Consider the following 22,409-nt stretch of genomic DNA (forward strand, 5'->3'; position numbering starts at 1 on the left):
CTCCTGCGGAGGTTTGAGTGTTGCCAGCTCCCCCAAAGCAGCACTCAAGGACACCAGCTTGGCACCGGGAAGGCTGTCAGTTGGGATTTCTCAAGTTTTCCCCCCATTCTCTTCCCTCTCTGCACGTTCTCCGTGGATGGTCTCATCTGTACCCTACACACCACGGACTCCCACAGCTGGCTCTCCACCGGGGTGGTCCTGTTGCAGAATGACCTGCATACCTAATGATCTCCGGATATGTCTACTTCGATGTCCCAGGAACCTCTCTCAAAAAAAAAAACAACATGTCAGAGGATTACTAGACTTACCTGGTGATCAATTTGTAATGTATGCAAATGTCAAATCACTATGGAGCACACTGCAACTAACATAATATTGTACGTCAACTGTATTTCATTTTTTAAAAATCAACATGTCCAGCACTGAAGCCATTCTGTTTCTCTTACCCTGTGAGCTGTTTCTTTGCCCTCTCTTTCCCAGTCAGTGGCACTCGCCATCTACCCTGTCACCCCGGCCAGAAGTCATCCTGTAGGTACTTCTCTCCTCCTCCACAGCCAGTCCCTACCTCCAAAATCTATAAACTGATTCTGCCTCTAAATCCACCCTGCAGCTCACCTCTCCCCGTTTTCATTTGTACCATAGTTCAGGCAGGCCTCTAAACAGGATTCCTAGATAAATTTTTTTTTAATTTTATAAATTTTGTCAAAAATTTTTTTCCATTGAAATATATTTGATGTACAGTATTACGTTAGTTTCAGGTGTATTACAATAGTGATTTGACATTTGCACACATGATGAAGTGATCATGATAAGTCCTCTGTCCCCATGCAAAGTCATTACAATATTATTCACCATATTCCTTATGCTGTACGTTACATCCCCAAAGCTAATTTATTTTATTTTACAACTGGAGGTTTGTTAATCCCTTTCACCTATTTAACTACCCCCCAACCCCGCAAGACAAATCTTATTGATCTTTCTACTTCTAGACTTGTTCTGTCCAACACGGTCAGTAGCCACTAGCCGCATAGGGCTATTGAGCACTTGAAATGTGGCCAGTTTAAATTGAGATATAAGTGTCAAAAAATACACTTCATTAGTATTCTTATATTGATTACACACTGAAATGACAGTATTTTGATGTATTAGATTAAATGCAACATTCTTAAAATTTCCTCACCTGTTCTATTTTTGTTGTTTTTTTTTAAAATATGGCTACTAGAAAATTTTAAATGACATATGTGGCTTACATTATATTTCTACTGGACTACATCACATCTAATGCACTACATCACATCTACTGGACTACATCACATCGATGCATTCTCTGTGCTGCTGCAGAGTGTCTTGCTGAAAAACAAGCTCCCTGAGCTAAAAATCCTTTGCAGTCTTTTGGAATAAAATGTAATATTAGCTTAGCACACCATGCCTTCCCAAAAGGCCTTCAGTTTCAAAAACTTTTGAAACACTGTGCTGTCCAAACAAGGCCTCCAGCTAGATTCAGCTAGTAGGTTGACAGCTTTTAACTCCTAATCTGTTGACTGTTGTCTCTGTAGCACCTCCATCTTCAAATATTCAATAGCTGATATACTGTAAATAGATTTCAGTAGAGTTGAGCATACTAGAAAATTCCTTGTATCGATTCTTCATTAGTACTAAATAAAGTTTAATACAAACTCTTAAAGAACAGCTACATTCCTATTGCTACTGTTGAAAATTCTCTGCTGGGCGATGCACCTGGTCCTACTGGACCAGGTGTGTGAGTGGGCACTCTGAGGGGACAGAGGTGGTGTGAGGACCCAGCCTCCACCTGCGGATGATGGTGGGGGGACCAGCTGGGAAGAGACCCCAGTGCGTTAACCATGCCAGAGAGATTAGATGAAAAGCTGCAAAACTTGAAAGATCGATACTCATGAGATGATATTTCTCTGAGGAAAAAACCATAAACAGGAGGATGTTCAATAAAATGGTGAAACAAAAAATGGGTCCTGAGACACTAAATTTAAAATTAAAACACCTGTACCATAAGGGTATTTTGACTGTTTGGAATATGTCTTCTTTGTCCATCAGTCTATGTCTAGGGCGGCTGACAATTTGAGAGAGCCATAACTGAGGTATTTACCGAGGGGGACTTTTGCCAGGCTTTGTTGTCACTGGCACGATTTGATACATATGTAGTGCCATGACAGCCATGACCTAGACAGAACTAAAGTTATTTTCAGAAACTGAAATACTATTTTTGCTTTGGCTCTGATGTTGAACCACAGTTAGAGGCTTGATTTTTCTATTACTGTGTTGCTTTTCCTTTCTCACGGGTCCGTTAATATGTTGCATGTTTGGAGAAGGGTGTCTTCACCTTCCTCATGGTGTAATAACACTGCACTTTTAGAGGAGACGCACTTGCCAGAAGCTTGTTGCTAGTCATTGCTTCCATAACCTTGCGACTGGGGTTTCCATAAAGATGCGCTTCTGCACAACTCTCTTTCCTCCCACAGCGAAACTGTAACCTCAGCAGTATTAGTCTGTAGTTCGCTCGGTTCTGTTTCTGCTCTTCAGTTCCAGCTATGTTTGGGTGGTGCCCCTTGTGTTCAGAACCTTCCTGCTATCTGCCTCCCTCTCAACCTCTGAAATAAGGAGAAACCATCTCTTTGCACTTAAAAAAAAAAAAAAAAGACTTCATTGGTGGTGTGATTTCTTACCCTTTCCAAGGTTACTTTTACTGTCAGACTTGACTTGCTTTATCTTGAAGGAATGTCCGCACAACCAGGTGATGGGTTCTGTTTCGTGCAGGGATACTTTCCTGTGCTTCCTATAATCACACCTACACAGAACTGCCCTTAAGGTCAAGCCTGAAAGCACACCTGACTTAATTCCTCTTGGGACGCCCAGGGAGATTGAGAAGGGGCCTCCTTTCTGCTTCCTCTCCTCCCCAAATTAGCAAGACTCACCAGTCCTCACGAGGGCTCTTTCTGACCATCCCTAGAACCAAAAACAAGTTTTACCTGAGCACAGCTGACCCTCCAGCAGTGGTTCGCCACCTCAAATGCCCAATAAACCCTAACCTGGGAGATTTAAAAAAAAAAAAAAAACTCCAGTGCCCAGGCGACACCCCAGAGTATTTAAATCAGCCTCTCTGGGTGGGACCCAGGTATCAGTATACTTTAATGCCAGTGTGCAGTCATGGTTGAAAACCACTGCTCTAAAAGCCTTTCCTACCCTCACGCCTCTCAAAGCTTGTTCCTGGACTTAAAGTTTTTGAGACTATGGCCATGAGGTTCTATAGGGGAAGAGCATTAAATTGTCAGGACAATGTATAATGCCACCACCCACGACAGATGTCATTTATTGATCAGTTGTGTGTCAGGCACTCTGCTACGTCTCTATGTATGTTATCTTTACGTTTTTACTACATCCTTATATATATAGTATATTTACTTTTCGTACTTTACTATATTTTACTGTGTTTAATTTTAACTACAAAATGGGCCCCCTTATTACTGTTTCACAGAGAGGAAAAGGAAATGTTACAGGGGATAGATGATATGGTCAAAATCACACGACTAGGGAATGAGGGGAAACGTGGTGATAATAATATTGATCACGTGTTAAATCAAGAACAAAGACGAGAAAAACCATAGGGAAAAAAGTGTGTGCTAATTACAACCAGTTATACCAACAGTTTACATTTGTGCCTAATTACAATATAGTACAATGACGATTATGATTTTAAATGCCATTAAAAAGATATCGTATTAACTTGGGCAGATCTCTTTTGATTACAGAACAGCTCTAAATTTATTATAAATAGGTGTGGAATGAATAGCTAATAGTCATAGCTACTATTTTATTGAGTGTTTACTATACACTAGGCATCACAGTGAGTACTTTATGTGCATTTCGTTTAACCTTACCAAAACCAAAACTCCGAGATCTAGACTACGATTTCCCCAGTTTTGTTGAGATGTCACTGACAAATAACATCGGTTACGTTTAAGATGTACCACATGGGGATTTAATGTGTGTATATACTGTGAAATGGTTAACACAGTTAGTTTAGTTAACATCCATCACCTCACATGGTTATAATTTTTTTTCTTGTGATGAGAGCTCTTAAAATCCACCCTTTTAGCACTTTCAAATACACAGTGTTGTTTTTAGAAGGGAAGAAGCTAAGGCTTGGAGAGATGGAGTGGTGTCCCTGGTGAATGGCACGTGCGGCTCTTCAGCCCAGGTGTGCGGGACTCCTGGGCCGCACTGTCCAGCCCTACGTGCTTGCTCCGCCTGGTTAGCGTGCTGTGAACGAGCACGGCGGTCCACGGCTGCACAGCCTTTGCCTCCGTACTCACATGGGGTGCTTCTCTAGTCAGAACTCGTCACTTGGCTTGTGAGATGGGCATAATTATTTTAAAAGTCTACAGAAGTTTCTGTCTGTGCTGGTAATAGTTTTAATGTTGAGTGTCGTGGTGACCTCGTGAAGTCTCAGTGCTTGGATGAGAACAGTCTCTGTGCGGTCTCCTTTCCCTGCAGTCACACAAAAGCAGCCTCTCTTAGATCAGAAAGGGGTGACTCCGGAGTCGCCTTAGCTCCAGGACCATGTGTCCCTTTAAGGGACTGGAGAGCCTGTGCTTACTTAAAATAATCACTTTGTATTAAAAACTGGCCCAAAATGTGCACATAGAAAGGCTTGATTAATCAGAAATATTTTTATGAAATGTTTCAGGTGAGAGGCATTCAGTTCAAAAGATTATCTATAAAGTAAATTCTGAACCTAGATGACCAGCAGAACATCAGCATATTAATATGCCACGCAACCGAATGGCATGTCCTAGTCCAGTTCATGGTGATGGAAAAAGAACCATGTTGCCCCACCCTGGTTCAGACCAGTCACACAGGGCTGGAGGCGACTCTCTGAAAAGACTCCTTGTCTCACCTTTGTCAGAACCCCTTTCCTGGGGTACAGCTGGTGGAGAACCCACAGGCTTGGGGTTCAGAAACCCTACGCTCCTGTTGTTGTGTCTCTTTTAACTCGCCAACAGATTGCCATGCTGTGGGTTTTCCAGCATTCCTCAAAGACGTCGCAGAATGAGGACTGAGTTAGTAATGCTTCGGTAGTGCCTGTCCTGCACAGAGTTAGCCACGTAGACTAAATAGGGTACTGTAGGACATAGCTGAAATCCAGTAAATGCACCCTACTTGATACATAGTGATAAGTTTATAATAGTACAGAACTCTTATTTGTAATCATGTAAGGAATCATGTAAGAACCTTTTTTCAAAAATCCCTTTAAAAGAAAAGAAAGCTGGTGTATTATGTCCGCAGTATCTCATCTGGAACCATTTAGAAATAAGTTACACCTAATTTTCCCCCCAACCTAACAGCTCCCTGCCAGTCATTGTTTGGCAGTACAGAACTCATTTTCAAATTACTAAAACTCTCATGACCTAAAAGCTTTGATGTTTGGGGAAGTCTGTGCTACTGTTACTCTTGGGGTGTGTCTTGGGTACTAATTAAATCTGTTTCCTTCTGCATTGTGATGTAATGCAGAGGTTGTAAAGTCAAGCCCCTTCAAGGATCAGATGTCAGGGTGTCAGCTCAAAGGAGGTGTTGACTGGTGGGAGCTTGGGAGTGTGTGCCTCGCCCAAAGGTATTTAAATTTTTAAAAATATTGAGTATCACCAGCTAGACAGAAAGAATATACCTTATAGCCAGTTTCTACTGAAGATCTAACAGTTCACAGACCTTCAGCTACAAATCTCTTGTGATAATTAATCCTACCCCAGAAAGAAAATAGTTATATGCCACTTCATACTTGTTAATAAGTTAACTTATTATATGTATGTATATATCCATGTACATATACGTATATATATATTTAAAGATTTGAATGTACCAGGAAGTTCACAAAACTAATTCTAGTTATTCAGGCTCAAATTTAAAAGTATTTTAATAACAAACAATGAAAGAACTGTTTTCTAGCTGAATTCTGATGTTCTTATATAAATATAGAATTCTTGAATTACATTAAAATGTCATCCTGGCGCTTGTATGTCTTACTAGCTTACTGCCTGGCACATAATAGGCACACAAGAAGTGTTGAAATTAGGTCATTGTCACCAAATAAATCCATAGGGCATGGTATTATGAAATCTGTAACTTTAATTTATGGACAGTGTTAATACTGTGCATTTTTGAAAGGCACTTTTTTTTCCAACCATGTTCACCCTGAGTCATTCTGTAGTTACTCACAGATTCCCAGAGGAAAAAGCTATGGTTAAACTCTCATAATGCCCCAGGCAGTTGATACATGAATAAAGGAGCCTGACATCATGGATGCCATAGACCAGGTGCCTGCTGTGTGCCACATACGGTACACACCTTCTGATGCTGCTTCCACAAAGCATTCCTGCCATTTCACCTGTGGCTGATACTCAGTCTTGGGGAGATTCCCGTGTGGATAGTAACAGACCTTTCTGCTTCTAAATTCTCTGCTGGTGTGCTGGAAACATCTGTTACCACTACCACCTCCAAAATCACCCCTAAGGCCATCAGTGCGTCGATCAGAGTACTTGAGTGAACCTAGGTAACCCTGTAATGTGTCCCCCGTGTTAGGTGGCTCTGGGGAAAGAGGAGCGCAGTTCCTTAAAATTCTCGGTAGAGGGTATGTGCCCCCATTGACCAGTCTGCCTGGATATCAGACACTTTGGTATCAGTGTCCACTATGTACAGAAGCTGTTTGTACTAGAATTGTATGCACGAAAGTACATAAACTAAAAGCCTGCCCGTTATTGGAAAACATTAACATATGCTGATGTCAAGGCAGACTTGGTAAATGGAAGATCAATATGTTTTCTTTCCAAAGTTAAACTTAGGATTTGTCCTCAGATTCTCCACTCCAGCTGTAATCATGCTTCTCCAGCTCAAGCGTGCCTCTTTCCATGGAACCTTCCCCTGGCCCTGCGGGTAGTTAGGCACTCACCTCCTCACGTAGGTCTTCGGAGATTTTTGTCACATCTGTCTCTTGCCTCACACCCGTCTTAAACAAAGCTGAGTTCCTTGGAGCCGGGGCTGGTTACTGTCATTTTCACCCTGGTGTTGCTAAGCACTGAGCCCAGCCGCATCTGATGGTGGGTGTTCACTGTGGGCCTGACAGCAAATGAATGAATGAATGAATCAACCAACCAACCAACCAACCCAGGCCGCTGCCTGACCTCAGCGCCCTTACTCCCCCACATCATCTGATTCTGGGCAAGTCAGGAGGCCAGGCCACTGTGAGTGAGCGCGTAAGAGTTCAGCTATATCGTACTCATTAGCGTCTTTACTTTGACAATTTGGGAGGAAGGAAAAGGTGAGCCTCCAGCCAAACCCCTGTTAAAAATAGCAAGAAAACTGGTTCCAGGACAGTTTTCTTTCTCCCCTGTATATTTTTGCAATTTTTTTTCATCGTTTCCAAAGTCAAATCTGGAACCCCCTCTCCTTAAGAGTCCCTGGTTCTTAGGAGAAACAAAGGTATCAAAGAAGAGTCCTCTTTTGTCAACACTCTCACCTCCGGTTGACAATTCAAATAAGGAAACTGTTTTGTGTAGCTTATAAGACAGCAAAAGCCCCGTATTGAGTGATGTCTAACTGAAGTTCGTCTTAATAATGTAAGTAATGTTCTAAAATTTATTATTGTAAAGTGTTTACTCCACATCATTCTCATTTGAAAAACTAGTAACTCTGCTTTAACCACAGGATTGCATCTTTCTTCGAGTTTTTGAAAACATTTTGGTTCGACTTACTGGACTATAAACCTTGAGTGCTAACCTTGCCCGGTAATAAAATCTCGTTTCTGTCCAGTGTCACTTAATGGAAAGTCTCTTCATGTTCCTCAGCAGACAGCTGCTCGAAATGTACCTGAGGTGTATTCTCATTTTCTAGAGAGGGAAACAGGGAAAACACCACTTGCGCCACCCAGCCCCCATCATCCAAAAGCAAGTTCATCGGCGAACTCCAAGTGAGCCTTCTCACCCATCTCTCTGATCTGCTGTGCTTTTTCACTCTTCAGATTTATCGAGTCCTTTTTTTTTTTTTTTTTTAAGATTATGAAGAATGACAGGGTGGGTACACCTCAGTGGTAGACTGTGTGCTTAACATGCACGAGGTCCTGGGTTCAATCCCCAGTACCTCCATTTTTAAAAAATTTAAATAAATAAGTCTTAATTACCCCCCTCCCCCCCCAAAAACAACAACAAAAGATTTTGAAGAATAGTTAATGTTCAAAGAGTTACGTGGATGACTTAGACATCAGAGTTACAAAAGACGTTTTAAAGGGACAGCAGTAATCTGAGCGAGTGTTTAGAAGAGGAGCTAGATCACATGGCAGGTCTGGCGGTGATCACTTCTTCACTCCTGCCCGTTTTTCCTGAGCAGATATACTCAGGGTGCTCCTCATTGGTAGTGTGTATAAAGGATGATCTCCAGAAAGAGATTGGCAGCTTTAATTTGTTGGATATGTGCAATCATGGTCCATGTTAAATTCTAAATGCTTGTCCAATCAAGGATTCAGTATAGAAAAGAGGCAGTAACAAGCCTGCTGCATGCTGTAATAAAGAAATCTGTTGATTGAAAACAGTCTATATTTTGGAAATGATAGGGAATGTAATTGGTAAGAAAGAAAAGGATAGGGCATAAATAACGGGAAATAGAGCATATTTTTTACTGATAATACTAACTCGATTCAGTAACATTTTAGTGTTGAATTTTTGTGTCCCAGAAAAGAAGAAAGGTGGGTCCTTTCTTGTTACTCTGAATGTCATAATTAACGAAGTGACCTTTTTTATTTTTGTTTTCGTGGAGAGCGGCTGTACTGGGCTAAATCTGAGGCAACAATGGGAGATGGGCTCAGGTTCTTTAAGAACTTTCACAGAACGTCTTTCTTTGGTTTTCTCATCCAAGGACGCTAGATATGTATTTAACCTTGATGGGTTTTGTCTTTGTTTCTGTTTTACTTACAAGTACTACATGAATGTATTTTTGTGGTAAAAGATCCAAACTGTGGCAAAGTGTGCAGAGCAAAGCATAGTAGTCCTCCAGCCCCTGCCCCACCCCAACTCCCCTCCCCGAAGTTACCACAGTGGATTTGTGGGCACCTTCCAGAATCTTCATACATACACACCTGGGTAAAAAGATTCATAAGCAGATCATTTGAGGGGCAGTAGTGTTAAGAAATTGGATTTAGCTGTTCCTGTGTTCTGAAGCTTATTTTCTGCATAGATACAAATATAAACATTTTTTAAAAGTCACACCCTGGAGGGCTGACATTTGCAGCTCTGTGCTGGAAACGTGTCGTTGGTGTGAGCACCCGCGGCCGGGTCCTGGGTGGTAGCGTGGACCCTCCTCATCAAGCTCCACGCTGGGTCACAAGCGGCCCTCTGTGGCTCCTCCACTCAGTTAGCCAGTGTCCAGCTGCTCTCTCTCTCTCTGTCTCTCTCTGAAGAATAAAATCTTCAACAATTTGAACTTCGGCCTCGACTATACACTCTTAAAAGTTTCTTTACCTCCTTTTATATTTACCTTTGTCTCCTGTTATATTTACCTTTTCTTCTATTTTTGTGCTTCCTTTCCCCGTTAATTATAACCCTCCATTTAGACTTGGCCTTGGAAATCTCATTTTATATAAAAATCCAACTCTTTAGAAAGTTCTAACTAGAAATGTGCACTGTACCATATTGGTGAATGTTCATAATCACTCATTAAGGAGAATGTATAGGATGGAATTTGGTTATTAATAGATGCTGTTGTATTACATTTTAAAAATTGATCAACAGTCCTTTATTACCTTTCCATTAACCATCATCATGTTGAGGTAACCAAAATAACCTATTCCTCACATCCATGGTAAATAAACTGGATTTTACTGCAAAAAAAAAAAAATGAAATTACTAACAAAAGTTAAGTGCCGTATTTAGCATATATTATCACATTAAGTATTTGCTATAAGAAGAATCCATTTTCTTGGTAAGTTTTTTTTTTGTGCAGGACTGCATTTTTCCTCTAAGCATCAAGCAGTGTAGGACTTTGGATTCCAAACTCATTGAACTTTCCCCTCTATTAACTTTCATTAAACATGTAGTGAACATCTCTCTGCCAGGCCTTAATTGTTCTAAGAGACAAATGATATACTGTCCTGGTTCTCCAGGAATCCATAATCTTTCGGTGGAGCAGGAGCCAGCATAGAAGAGGGGTTCTTAATTCCACTGAGGTGGTGGAACGATTTCTATTCCATTTAGGGCATAGTGTGCTGGTGATGAAGAAAGGAAAACTGGAGGAGTCTGAAGTCAGGGATGAGAAGACAGGCAGTCCCCCAGTTTTTAAAGGTACTGTTAAGGGTGTATAGTTTTAAAAACGGTCTTTGAGGCAACAGTCTTTTAAATAACTTTTCCTGAGAAACCAAGGATTCTATAAAAACAAGTAGGCTTATAGGATGAGTTCCACTTTCTTTCAGCAACCATCAGCTTGTCTGTTGACAGTTAGCTGGCATAGTTGACAAGACACTCATTTCCTGGTCCTTTCTCCTTCCATCGCGCAGTTCTGGCTTGGATATTAGAGAGGGGACCCTGGACAAAGAAACTTGGACTTGGCCTGAGGAAGATGTGGGTGAAATCTGCTTATGTTCTGGTGGAGTCTAGAGTCCTCAAAAGAGTCTGCAGTAACCTGCGCCTTCTCCAAGCTCTTCCATTTACCTGAAATATGTTCATTCCCAAATAAAAAGGCAGGCTCTCCCCTCTGGTTATTCCAAGCTGGCTTCTCCATGATCTCCCCAAAGTCAGGCCTCCCCAGGAGCCACCGTCTTTCTTTGGGGACCATCTACATTGTATTGGCTTCTGTCCCTGACCCAGAGCAAACCTGCATGTGCAGTGTTCCTCATCAGACCCATTTGCCTCCCAATAGGTTACTGTGTCCTTGTGGGGATGACTCTAGTTCTCAGCCCGTTTCAGAGCAGAGATGTCATGAATTCGGGGTTTGACTGATTGATTCTCCCTTGCCCCAGATTCTCTTGAGTAGCTTACTGTTCATCTTCATTCAGGTTTTTTTCCCATTAAATCCCACCCACCCACCCAGGAGAGTGCGTATTTCACTTAAAAAAAAAAAAGTCATTGAATGACAAGAAAAATCTTCACCCTCGAGAAAGAGTCTTTGTATTACTGGGCAAGTGTGAAGAGTGAGCCTGTCTGACACAGGGTGGTTATCCTTTGCAAGTACACTTAGGACAGTAGTTCCAAACCAGGGATGATTTTGCCATCCAAGGGACTTTGGGCAAAGTCTAGAGACATGTTTGATGGTCACAACTCAGGGGGGCGGCGTGCTACTGGCTTCTAGTGGGTGGAGGCCAGGGATGCTGGTGAACATCCTATTATGGAAACAGGATGGTCCCCACAACAGAAGATTGGCAGCTTGCAGTGTCAGTAGGTTAGGAAACCTTAACTTAGGGCGAATGAGAGGACGTGGGTGAGTGAGCTAGTGAGGAAGGCCTGGGGCCACTGTGCTAAATGGTGAGGAAACCCTACATAGTATTTTGTCGACTCAAAGGCCACTAAGAGAAGTAAATGTAGTGATGATTTTCTGGGCACGAAGAAAGCAGCCTTGGTCTCTGGGTCACTGGTTTTATAGAAAGGCAGCTGTGTTGCCTTGCGGGTTTCAGACTTCTGGTCTGGGGACTCCTTTACATGCTTAAAAAGTACTGAGGGCCTTAAATTCATTTTCAAATAACAATAATAAACTCATCACATGTCAACACAGAAACCTATTTTATGAAAATAACTATATTCTCCCCCCCCCAAAAAAAAACTGTGAAGAGTAGCACTCTAAATGTTTGCAAATCTCTTCATGTCTGGCTTATTAGAAGGCAGCTGATTTTGAATATCTGCTTCTGCATTCAGTCCATGGCAACATCACATATCATGTAGCCTCTGAAAACCCCACTGCAGACCCAGAATGAGAGTGAAAAAGACAAATAATGTCTTAGTATAATTTTGAAAAGTTTTGACCCCAGGGATCCTTGAAAGGGGCTCACGTTCCCCCCTCCCCCCCGCCCCAACCCAAGGGTCCGTGGCTCACACTTTAAGAACAGCTCCTCCAGAACCAGGGAATCTGTGAACCTGAGTGGGCAAAAGACACATCTTTATTTTCACTAACCTCTGACTGGAATTTTAGCCCTCCCTTCAATTCTAGGTGGAGACCTCAGACTACAGTGGTACTAGTAGCATCTATGATTTTGTCACCAGTAGAAGTCAAGGATATTTTCACGTAACATTACAGTTGATGCCAACACCTAAAATCTCATTTATATACTCATCGTTGCTTTGAAATTGCAGTCGTTACAACACTAGATCTTGTCACTTAATGCTTTAATCAGAAAGTACATGTACTGCTCACCGTAAATGTGTTCTTTAAATACTTTGATACATGTATTTCAGTATAATTGGGTTTGTGATCCTGTGTGTTCTCTTTTACCTGTTTAAAAACATTTTGAGAAGGGGTCCAGGGGCTTTATTTGGTAGACTGCCAAAGAGGTCGTTGGTACAAAAGTCCTTAAGAAGCCTCACCCTAGGAAGTTACTCAGCCAGAAAAGCACCACTAGGCCATTTGGGGGAAGCAGTCTGGCCTGAAAGCAGGGCAAAAATCGGCAAGTGGTCCAGAAAAGCCAGTTCCAGCACCATCACTGTCGGCTTGCGTCCTGCCTGCCCCTGCACACGCAGCTGGCACAGGCCCTCACGGGAAGCAGTGTTCACAGTGAACACTCTTAGTTTTCCAGAAAGAGTTCAATACCTTGTAATATAGGCATTTGAGAAAGGTGTCCTTTAGAAGTTTGCATAATTCACATAAACATCTCCAGCCTTCTCAGCAAAGCCAGCTACCCTACTAGTTCTAGATAGCCAAGGTTTTCCTGCCTCTGTGACATGTTAATAAAGCTTCCCGAATATTCCTGGGCGGGCACAAAGAGGGGCAAAAAACGATGGCTTCTGAGAAGGGGCTAGGGGTGGACGGGAGACTTTTTGTTGGTTGGTTGACTCTTGAATTTTATCTGTTGTACATGCACATAATTTTTCATATCACAAGTTCCGTTTGGCTGCTTACCAAAAGCTGTCCCTTTTCCCACAGCCTTCCCGTTCGCCAGACCTCAGAAGCAACCATTTGTAACTCGTTGTGGTGCTGCTTCTAGTGTTTACCTCCTTATCTACAAACAACTGGCACAGAGTGCATTATCTGGTCACTTCCTACAGTGGACAGCTCCCGCCCCCACCCCTGCCCCATGCCCATAAGGCAGTTATCACGATTCTGACAGGTCAGCAGTCAGTATTTATACATACCAGCCCTTCCCCTGGTTATCTAAACCTGCTCTTAATCCAGTTCAAACATACCCGGTATTCTGGGCTGATGGTTCTCATGGCCTGATGCGCAGCTGTCATCCTGGGCTCTCTCCCTCACCCTCGTCTGGGCATTGCCTTCACATAGCACTCACTTCAGAGTCCTCATGTCCTAGAGTCTGCATCTTTGTTCACTGTTTCTGTTTTGGGGAGAAGTAGAGTGCCTCTTCCAGTAGCTTCTGAGAACAGATCCATGGCACATGAAGTTTTTGAGACCTTGTCTTAAAATGGTCTTAGTCCACCTCATACCTAATGAATAGAGAGAGAATTCTAGGCTGGAACTCAGTTTCCTTCATAATATTGGAGACAATGTTCTACTCTCTTTTTTGAAAACCTTTCCGATTCCTAATCCTTTCTATATGTGACCTTAAATCGCCAGTTCCTTTTGAGAAAACCAGAGGTTCTCCCGTGCACGTAGCCATGGCCACGTTGACGACGGCATGTCTTGGTCTGGAGCAGTCTTCACTCGTGATGCTGGGCCCTTTCCATCTGGAAAGGCAAGCCTTCCAGTTCTGGGAAATTTTCTTGAATTTCTTCTTTGATTATCTCCTCATCATTTCCAATTAAGTTTTTTCTTTCTGCTATTACACTTCCAATTTCTAAGAACTTTTTCTTGTTCCCCAAATGTCCCTCTTTCATGGATGTAATATGTCAGTTAACTTGAGTTTTTTCTCATAGGCTGGTTGATTCCTCAAAGAAGACTTTTCCAGTCTCATTGCTGCGGGAGGTGGCTGCCAGCATCTAGGAGGAAAGGGAACTTGGGGTCTCAGCATCCAGTATCGGCCCAGTGTCCCCCTCATTTCAGAGGCCCTCACCAGGGAATAAGCCTTCTGCCAGAATGGAGGCAGGGACTTGGGATCTGTTTCTGAAACATGCTTCAACCAATTTTCTAAGGCCGCCCTTCACCTGTTCTTTTCCAGATGTTCTTTTCAAGATACCTCCAGGCACCCATTCACAGGCTCTTGGGAGCTTTATGGGATAAACCAGGTTCCTCTTCAGCTCCCCCCACTGCCTGCCTAGAATCGTGCTTTCTGGGACCTGTCAAGTAAATTCTCTCTTGTCCTTCTGTTTTCTAGCTTTTGCTTTTGGCACCTCCACTCCTGTTTTCCTCTTCCTTGAAGTTTATTATGCCTTTAAACAAAGTCCTTTACTGTCATTTTAGTGCAGATTTAGGAGTTTACAGAACTAAATATGTGTATTTAGTGTACCATCTTTAACCAGAAATTCGGGAGTTTGCATTATAGGCTTTTTTGGTGCTGTTTGAATTTTGTCCACATTTATGTTCTAAGAATTCAAATTATACGTATTTGTAAACAGTGCTTCCTTCTTTGTTCTTTATTATAGTTAAGAGATTTCCACTTATATCTGTACTAGCATTTGAACGCTTATGAAATCCAAAGGCCTCCCAGTATGGAATAAAGAACGTTGGCAGGGGTCTTGGTACACACCCCCACCCCTACTTAGCTCATGTCCCACCTGGCTCAGATATGATGTGAAGTAGTTCTCTCTGCATGTTTTCCGTTTTTGGTTAGATTCTAGATAGGATCCACAGTTCACAGTATAAAATGATACTAGGTATGCAAATAGCAATAATAATAGTTAACATTTATTGACTACATGAAGCACTAGATACTATGGTAAGCAAGTCCTGTGTTTTAACCTACTTAATTCCCACAACAACATATGAACTAGGCACTTTTCTTTTCTTTTCGTTTTTATTTTTATTATTTTTTTTAATTGCAGTACTTGGGCTTGAGCCCAGGACCTCGTGTATGCTAGGCACACACTCTTACAACTGAGTAATACCCTCCCCCACTGAGCTATACCCTCTGCCAAACTAGGCTCTGTTGTTATCCCTACATTACAGATGAGGCGATGTAGGTACTGCTCAAGGTCACACAGCAAGTCGATGGCAGAGTCAAGGTTCAAACCTGAACAGTTTAGCTCTAGAGCACATTTGAAAGTTAACTACTGTGTGCGCAGTGCTAATGGTTTGTAAATTGTGTGAATAAAAGTACTGTCCCCCACTTTGTTGCAGATGTTCCCAAACTTCCTTAATGAACCAGCTGTCATAACTTACTGTGCAGCTCTTTTTTCCACATAAAACTTGCCAAAATGTCACTAGACTAAGGAGAAAAAAATTAACTATTTACCTTGAATAAAATGTCATTAGCAGAGAACTGGTTAATATTAAGATAATTGCATAAAACTTGATTTTCATTGCATGAAAAGAATGTAAATTGGCCACTTACTCTAAAATAGTACTAGAGAATGCAAGTGATAAAACATGTCAATATTCCTCTTTTTCCTGTTATTAATTGAGGGACACTTTAAAAATCATAAAAGATTACATAAGAGCTTTAGAAGAATTCAGATTTTCTTTACTAGGCAATCAGCTTCATTTTTATAAAACTGACATCACTGTTAAACTGTTTTTACCTCAGGTTAAAATTTGACTGACCTATTCTGTTACTGACTGAGTCATACCAGGTCACTGAAACCTAAAATAAGTATGTTCTAAGTATTGGGTAACCATTGTAATCTATTTAGAACCAAGATCCCCTCAAGACTCGTTGACTTCTCTCCTGCATCACCAAGTTGGCCAGCACGTGCATCAGTAACGCCCCCATGTTCTCATTAGCTCTCCAAGTAGGCAAGGCTGCCAGGACCACATGCAGAAGTAAATTCAGTGGCATCTCTTCAGTCCGGAGTTATGACTGTTGTTCTATATGTCAGCCCGTACGTTGCTAACTTTTTTTTCTGCAATAACATATTTTGTGAGTTGACTTGACCCATGGTTCATCTGAATCCAGGCAATTACACTTACAGTAAAGGTTCTGCTGTCCAGTTTTTCTGCATCCTGAGGAATGTCAGAAGGCAAGAATTCTGCATCTGAAGGAAACATGAAAAATTAAAACGGAAACACCTGAAGGCTGCTTTCACTCATATTAATCTGCTGCTCAGAGCGATGAGGCTCAGCTCTGCACTTGGCTGAGAAGGGCTACGTGGCCTCAGAGCAAGAATTAAGAGTCTGAGTGATGCTCCCCTTGATGTTCAGGTGGAAAGGCCACGTTAGCAAGCATAGTAAAATGTACCGACTCAGGTTCAATTACAAGTGGAATTTTGTCCCTTGAGTTTGGGTTGGGGAGACGACCTATAAATCACTCATATCCATGCACTGTGGAAGAGATTTGGACCCTGTATTTTCTTGTATCTCCCCTTATAAGACAGTAATTTTCCTTTAGGGATTTGGGTTTCTCGATGTATGCATTAATAGGGAGATGGAAAGAGAGAGAATCACAAATTAAAATCATTTTATGGTAAGTGCTTATGCCTTTTCCACGCTATGCTTCTCTTTGTAGAATTCAAAGTCAGAAGAAAAATCATTCAGGTGAAGACTATGCATTTTGATGTTAACAAGATTCCACTCTTACAGATAGACAACCAGTTAACAACATGAAATGAGGCGGTGATGGTTTTCGAAATGAAATAATGTTTGATGTAACCTTGAGTTTCTCTCTGAACTTTGGCCATATTGTTAGAAAAGTGAGGAGGAGGGGAGCAGCTCTGTCAAGCACAGAATTACACACGGGGGAAAAATTAATCTAAATACTAAGGGAGAAGCCTGTGTTCTCTTGCATGATATTTAGCAGCAAGAGCAAGGAGAGGGCTGTTTCTTTCTTTGTGTAATGTGCAGTAGTTACAATAAACACAAGATTTCCAAATCTCAGAGGACTCTCTTGACAGTTGCTTGATAACAGCTTTTTTCATTCCATAGTTTTGACAGTTTGTGTGTGTTGCCATATCTAGTGTAAACTAAAACATCACTGTCATTCTGTTTTTCCTTTGTATGTGGCTTCTTTTTTTTTTTTTCTCCATCTTTAGGATAATGAAAAAGATGGGCTTTTCACTTGTAGACTAGAGTAAGGCAAGTTTTGTGTGGAGATGAGTGTGTGTTTATGAGTTTTGAAGGATTCGAGTTGACAGCAGAACACTGCTTTAAATAATTTTTTTCTCCATCTGGCTTCAGTAAAAGTCTAAGTGGGGTGTGTACGTTTTCTCTTAATCTTTTGATAAATAGCAAATCTCAGGCATCTGTGTGGGTACCTTTTATTATTTATCTGTGGTTATTGAAAGTGTGTGAATACAATAAACATCTCCAGCGCTCCTGGCTGTGCAGCCTTTGAGAAATGGAAAGCTTTCTGTTCCTTGTCCTTGGCAAGGGCCTCGCCCTGCTCCACCTGGGTGCTCACAGCCCCCAAGCATGCTTCTCATCACCCAAAGTATCCCTCATCCCTCCCGCTTCTGCCAGGTTCATAGCTGAATGAAGTCATCAGAAGGTTTTAGAAACTACAGGGTTTCAGAGGGGAGAGTATAGCTCAAATGTTAGGGTGCATAGTTAGCATGCACGAGGTCCTGGGTTCAATCCTAGTACCTCCATTAAATAAGTAAATAAACCTAAATTACCTCCCCCCACCAAAAAATCCAAAAAAGTTTTTTTAAAGAAAAACAGAACAGGGTTTTATTGTTGTTGATTTATCTGGTCTTAAACTCAATTGCATCAGCGCGGTTTGCGAGGCTGCGGGGGAGGCTAGGGGCCAGGAGCACAAGTCAGGGTCACGGTGGTCTTTACTCATCAGATGCAAACTTGCAGATTCCGGAAGGGGTCTCATACCTGGGAGACCTTCCCCCTCCTCCAGCCCCGCTAACCTTTGATGTGTAGAAATCTCAGTGAGGTTATTTTGCCATCAAACCAAATTTGCTGTAGCGTAGCAAAGCGCCCGATGCCGTCATCTGGCATGTTACAGACAAATTCCAATTACTTTTCTACTTCAAGCTATTGTTAAACACTACAAGCTAGCTGACAGTAAAATTATAAATACAGGTGTTGTCACACTACACTATAATCAGAATTTTAATTTGAATTTTCATTTGTAAAGCCTTTTTTTCCCACATGAAAATGGGAATAGAATTAGTTTTATTGACAGTAAAAAGACATTTTGAAAGCTTACTAAATCATTACCTGTATTTAGCAGGAGGAAAAATTGTATATGTCCATGTAAAAAGAAGAGTTTTATTATCACATATTTACTCATTATATTTGGTGGTAAATAAAACGGGGAAGACACATTTGACACATGATTGACGGAACTCACTCGGTTTTTGCTTCATCAGAACAATAGACAGACATAAATATATATTTTGCTTTTGTTTTGTTCTGCAGTTACTAATGCAGACCCATAGACAAAATCTTCTTCGAGCAAATTAAGTACAGCCTGTCGGGAGGCTGCGTGCCATGCTCAACTTTTTATTTGGCAATTTTCTTTTCTTATCTAGATTCATCATCTGGCACTCTCTTTTTCCCCCCTTTGCATGGTGGTTGGAGTGGGTTCCCCCTTCTCAAGTCCCCCTTTTTTTTCCCTCAAGGCATTTAGTGTCGTGTCTGCCAGATTTCAGTGATGAGCAGGGAATTGCTTTTAAAGTGGGCATTATGCCAGTTCAGCAGCACAATGGAAAACCAATCTTCCACCATTCTACTTTTGATGCTGTTATTGTAGCATTTTAGATAACTGCTCCCACAAAAAAAAAAAAAGAGAGAGAAAAAAAAAGATGTGCTCAATTGCTACCAGTTAGTCAAGTTAAATCCAGAGTAGCATTAAAATTACTCTGAAAACTGTTTGGCAGGGGTCAGGTGCCGTCTGTGGCTGCCGCACATAGGATAGCTGTTCTGTTCTGGTGGAGTTTTTTTTTTTTTTTTTTCCCCTTTATTATTACTGTGACTGACCAGCTCTCCAAATAGCCCTTCACTACCTGTTTACTTATTGTCTTCACCTCCCTGTTGAAAAAATGTGTCAAACAGAAATGTTGAAAAGTTTCTTTAAAGTGCTGGAAATAGCAGGAGAGTGAGTTGTTCAGGGTGCTAGAGTTTGTGCAGCGTGAAAGCAAAAAAAAAAAAAAAAAGTGGGGGGTGAGCGAGAACATAATTCTCTGGTTTCTATAGCAAGATTACTGTTTTCTTCTTTTTATCTTCACTTTTCAACCACTGGGTTCACTGTTCTACTTTTTTTTTTTTAATAGCACAAATGGAATTTATCCTCTCTCCATCTCAAGTCCCTCCCCCCCTCCACTGGCTTTGCTTGTGAATGAAAAGGACTCCTACTATGACTGCAGGACAGATGGCAGCTATATATGTTGGATTCGATGTATTTTGGAGTGAACCATATTTTTCAATTCAAGGCCAATGGATGGGCTGTTTTGAGGGTGGCAGTAACACTATATTTCAAGCCTGCTCCATTTCCACAGAATTTATTTAGACTTAAAACTACATAAATAACCTATAAGCGGTGCTCAAGATAATTGAGTTGTGATCTGTTAGATGTATTGCAGTAATAATAAAAGCAAAACTCAGGTTTCTGGACTGCCTTTCTTCTAAAGAATGTATCTTTACCTTTATACTATCTCTAATGGAGTTTTCTCTTTTGTTAACCATATCTATTATAATCAGACTCTAAGCCTTATGCAGGCAGGCATTTTTTATTCTTTTATTGAGGTAACATTGATATGTAACATTATATCAGTTTCACATGTACATGTATTTCTACTTCTGTACACACTGCAGAGTGCTCACCACCAGAAATTTAGTTTCCATCAGTTTCCATCCGTCACCATCACCATCCAGATGACACCGTTACCCATTTCTCCTCTGTTAGTAGTTACTCTGGTCTCTGTATTTTTGTGTTTGGTTTGGTTTGTTCATTTACTTACTTTTGTTTGTTTTTTAGATTCTAAATATGAGTGAAATCTTATGGTATTTGTCTTTCTCCATCTGACATTTATTTTTTTTTAGTTATTATTATTTTTTTTATTTTGGAGGGTGATAATTAGGTTTATTTATTTGTTGGAGGGACTGGGCATTGAACCCAGGACCTTGTGCATACTAAGCATGTGCTCTATCCACTGAGCTATAGCCTCCCCCCAACTTATTTTCACTTAGTATAATACCTTCAAGGTCCATCCATGTTGTTGCAAATGGCAAGATTTCACCCTTTTTTTAATGGCCAAGTAGCATTATCTACAGATACCACATCTTCTTCATCCATTGATGGACACTTAGGTTGTTTCCATGTCTTGGCTATTGTAAATAATGCTGCAGTGAACATGGGGATGCGTGTATCTTTTTGTGTTAGTGTTTTTGTATTCTTTGAGTAAATACTCAGAAGTGGGATAGTTGGATCGTATGGTTATTTTCTTCTTAATTTTTTGAGGAGTCTCTATGCTGTCTTCCATGATGGCTAAGGCAAGCTTTTTTTTTTTTTTTTTTTAATGGGTGTACTAGGGATTGAACCCAGGACCTCATGCAGGCTAAGCATGCACTCCACCACTGGGCTATACCCACCTGCCTAAGGCAAGCATTTCTGTCTGTTTTGTTCATTCCTGTATCTCCGGGGCATACCTGGCACATGGTAGGCACTCAGTATATGTCTGTTGAAGTAATTAATAATTCATGCTTCTCCTGTGGGTTCATAGAATTGCGGTGCGTTTGCTTATTTGTATTTTTTAAATCCAACTAGATTGCCAGACTGTGTTCCTGAAGTATAGCTGTCACACGGATTTAGTTTTGGATTCCTTCCTTCACCCCCAGCCCATCCCAAATTGTACTTGACACCTAGTGGGTGGTCAATAAATATTTGTTGACTGAACAAGTAGAGAGGCCCAAACACAGGTCATTTGCCAGTGAGGGATGTGGTCATTTGGTTGTAGAGGTGAAGACCAACAAATTGTTCCACCGATCAAGAGCCTACGAGTTCTCGGCCTTATGTGAGTCCAGAGTTCATGCCCGGATGTCATGGTTTTCTGGGCTTATTTTCAGATTTCCATATTCCTTCAGTTTCTAGTTTAAGAGCATTTTACTTTTGCTAAAGCATTCAAGAAAAGGCCCTGATAATGATGTGGTCAGTATCTGTAACCAGCCCATTCACTAGCGCCATCTAGAAGAATCCATTGCATGCTCTCCAGTGTGAGTGGCCCTGCCTTAATGTGGGAAGGAGACTGCCCTGCTTAGAGGGATGCATCCAGGAAAGCAGTTAGACCTCCCACAGCACCATTTGCCTCTTCTGTGGAATGGTGGTTCAGGGATTCTGTCATTCTGTCGCGTCCTCCACTACCTACATCTCTGGAGCCCCCTGCTTCCATCTGCAAAGTGAGGGAAATGAGGGCCTAGAGGCTGCTCCACAGGGTCAGAGGCTTCAGAGAATTCAGTGACTTCATCAAGAATGTACCATGTAAGAGACACACCGCTCTCCCTTTTAATCTTTGAGTCATAAATGTGACATAGCTTTGAATGGATAGCAACAATTTGCAAATCAATAAGACCTGTTTTGTAATTAGCTTTGGAATAAGCATTAAAAAGTATACATTGAGGACTGTGATAGTAAAAATGCAGAGCGAGGTGGGGATTCTTTGTTGGTAGCTAAAAAGGTACATCTTAAATATACAGAAATGGAGGTGATGAGTGTCTCTAGCTACTAACACATTCTCTTAGAAGAATGCCTGGATAGAAGCCTTTTTTTAAAGGAGAATATAAAGAGATTTTCTTAAGTTGTACCACAAGGGTTATGCATTTATTTGGGAAGAATCTTGAATGTGCAATAGAACATTCCCTGATGTGCTCAGTCCATCTTTTCTTCTCTCATTTGATCTTAATCCAAGAAGAGCCACAGAATGCACTGAAATAAGGATTCCGATTTTTATTAAAGCAGATTTAACTGTCTATAAAGTGAAATGTTTGGCCTTACGGGGAGGGGAGGTGAGCAGGTTCATTCCAGAATCCTGCATCCACGTGGGCTGAAATTGCCAAGACTCTCGGTTGTCTGGGCCAAAGGTAAGAAACCTATAATAGTACTGAGGAGAACTTGTGCATTTTTAAAGTTCAGTCGCGCAGACTGGGAAGTAGGAGAATGCGAGTTTCTTTTTGTGCCCCTCCGCACACGGAGAGGAAGGAGC

The 22,409-nt window shown here is 41.4% G+C and overlaps 1 protein-coding gene across 6 annotated transcripts in view; it reads left to right on the forward strand.

Moving 5' to 3' along the window:
• Positions 1–22,409, forward strand: part of POLA1 (DNA polymerase alpha 1, catalytic subunit) — a 293,197-nt gene that overhangs the window by 233,348 nt on the left and 37,440 nt on the right. Inside the window, exon 37 of one of the 6 annotated variants that reach the window (XM_074358789.1) lies at positions 19,485–19,754. The exons of the other annotated variants lie outside the window; for them this stretch is intronic. Within the exon in view, the coding sequence (XP_074214890.1) occupies positions 19,485–19,549 (65 nt within the window). The 3' untranslated portion in view covers positions 19,550–19,754. Of the gene's footprint in view, positions 1–19,484; positions 19,755–22,409 lie in introns of those variants that run through there. 6 annotated transcript variants of the gene reach the window in all.

Source organism: Camelus bactrianus, chromosome X, assembly GCF_048773025.1.
Source record: "Camelus bactrianus isolate YW-2024 breed Bactrian camel chromosome X, ASM4877302v1, whole genome shotgun sequence".
Classification (NCBI taxonomy): domain Eukaryota; kingdom Metazoa; phylum Chordata; class Mammalia; order Artiodactyla; family Camelidae; genus Camelus; species Camelus bactrianus.